Source organism: Atta colombica, unplaced genomic scaffold (assembly GCF_001594045.1).
Source record: "Atta colombica isolate Treedump-2 unplaced genomic scaffold, Acol1.0 scaffold88, whole genome shotgun sequence".
NCBI classification, from domain to species: domain Eukaryota; kingdom Metazoa; phylum Arthropoda; class Insecta; order Hymenoptera; family Formicidae; genus Atta; species Atta colombica.
In genome coordinates, this window is record NW_017259581.1 from 1,105,820 (window position 1) to 1,108,236 (window position 2,417).

Genomic DNA, 2,417 nt, shown 5'->3' on the forward strand with positions numbered 1-2,417 from the left:
ATATATATATATTGTTTATAAATACATTTTTATATTGATTATATTAATTTTATAATTTCTTAGGCCCAGTTCCACAACTTTTTGTCATGTTAACTCTTAACCAAGGTTCAATTTGTTTCTCATCTCTTTCCAATTTTTAAAATAAATTGAATTTGGGTTAAGAGTTAACCTTGAGTTATGGAATTGGGTTTTAGATAAGTCGCTGACTCAGGAAAAAATACCAATTATTGCGTATACTATTCAAATTTAATTTGCTTGGAGTAAATATATAATTATTATAATCAAATTTGAGACATAGGAGAGGAATATCATCAATCAGAATGAAATAATACTGACAAAATAAAATAGTATGAAAGTCATACTATTTTATTTTAAATTTAAATTGTATAAGCAATACATTGTTTGAATTGGAAATTATGAGATTCACGCAAAAATATTAGGCATCAAGACTCATTTTGACGAAATACGATCTTTCTCGCTTATTTATGTTGAACATTTCTTGATCAAATTTCACTTATTATTGTATAAATAATTTATTGTATAAATAATAACTAACAATCAATTGTTTTCAGCAATTGATTTTTCTAAGAAATAATCATTGTTTTCAGCAATTGATTTTTCTAAGGAATAATAAAATCAATCACAAAACAAGATTTTGTTAGTAAATAATCAAAAAACTATTTTTGGACATTAGAAATCTCTTTTATCCATTGCAATATTTTAAAATTCTGCATAAATTTGCTTTTACTTTGTTTAAATGCCTTGTATTTAATAGAAATATTTATAACTGTTTGATTATTTAAATATTAGTGTTATTTAAATATTAGTTTAAAATCTTATAAAATGAGTAGCAATCAATTTAAGTTTTTCTATCTGAAAGCCATTTTATAGATATAAAAACGAAGCTAATTTTATAGTTAAATAATATATCTTATATCAAAATTATAAAATTTTTAAGAATTATTATTGGATTAATATATAAAATCTATGTTTTTCGTTGCAATAAGCATTTACTTTGCTTCTACTATACCTTATTTGCAATGTTGCAATTTTATAAACTATACACGCAGGTATAAATATACAGTATTTGCGTATTTGGCAGCGTTAATTTTTCAGATAAACATATAGTCATGAGAAGACAAGTATAGAATTGCAGCTATCGTCGATGACGTTAGCTTAACGTTACAAAAATTACACTGAGTTTCAAATGTTATATAAGGGCAATTTTGTGTATTGAGGCATTAATTTTTTTAAATATTTATCGTAAATAATATGAAGTGTACGTTAAGTAACATATAATTGCAACATTATTTAGATTACTTATTGCTATTCATATCTTGTGTACTTACAACATTAAGAAGAATTTAATTATACCTCAGAGAAAATGCTCTAGAAACAAAATATTTTGTATGTAAATGTGCGCGCGCGTGTGTGTGTGTTCTATTTTTACAGATTATATTATTTTTATTAATATGCTTTAATAAAATAGTAAGCGTTTGGAAACTCGATAATAATTACAAAAATGTGTAATTACAAAAATTATAAAAGCGATATTAATTGTATTATGGAAACAGACTATAATCCTGTTGTTTATCAATCAAATTTTTACTTTTTGCAGTACGCACTTACGATAATGCTACTACCTGCGGTCTTGTATGGACACCAAACTTTGTAGCGTATCGCTGTCGTACGTGCGGCATATCTCCCTGTATGTCTTTATGTACCGAATGTTTCAAAAAGGGAAATCACTATCGTCATGACTTCAACATGTTTCTCAGCCAAGCAGGTGGTGCATGTGATTGTGGCGATACATCTGTGATGAAGGAGACTGGGTAAATCAATTAATACAAACACAATATTCTGTAGAATAGTAGAAATTTGCGGGATATATTGAAAAATCTCTTGGCTTCCAAAATATCTTAATTTTTCTTAAATATTACTATTTCTCTTTTTCTCTTTTTTTTTTAAAGGATATGTCAGGGATATTATAATTTCTCAGTAAGATATTTTGACATATTTCTACAAATTTTTTTGTGATCTATGAACACATATTTTTCTTTACATGTTGCTGACTTGTTTTCTGTTTTACAGATTTTGTGATAGGCATGGGCCAAATGCAAATGTAAATAAATCAGTTGCACCATCTGATCTGATGAGTGTAGCCGAGGCAATGATGCCCAGAATTATTCTTCGACTTATACAACATTTACGTGAAAATTGGTATGTTGAACATTATACTTCGTAAGTTATCAATTTCTTGAGTGATGAGATCGTAACGAAAAATAAGTCTTTCTGCTTTATTTTAAATAAACTACTAGAATGTAAAAAAATTATATCTTATCTGACCTTTTGCCGCATAATGTAAACTGACATATATATATATATATATATATATATATATATATATATATTATCGA

General features: G+C 26.2%; 1 protein-coding gene across 2 annotated transcripts in view; it reads left to right on the forward strand.

Moving 5' to 3' along the window:
* The window catches only part of LOC108693137 (E3 ubiquitin-protein ligase UBR3), a 30,624-nt gene that overhangs the window by 2,304 nt on the left and 25,903 nt on the right, over positions 1-2,417 (forward strand). For both annotated transcript variants that reach the window (XM_018201885.1, XM_018201886.1), the window contains exons 2-3: positions 1,619-1,832; positions 2,092-2,220. In XM_018201885.1, the coding sequence (XP_018057374.1) occupies positions 1,619-1,832; positions 2,092-2,220 (343 nt within the window). The remainder of the gene's footprint in view (positions 1-1,618; positions 1,833-2,091; positions 2,221-2,417) is intronic.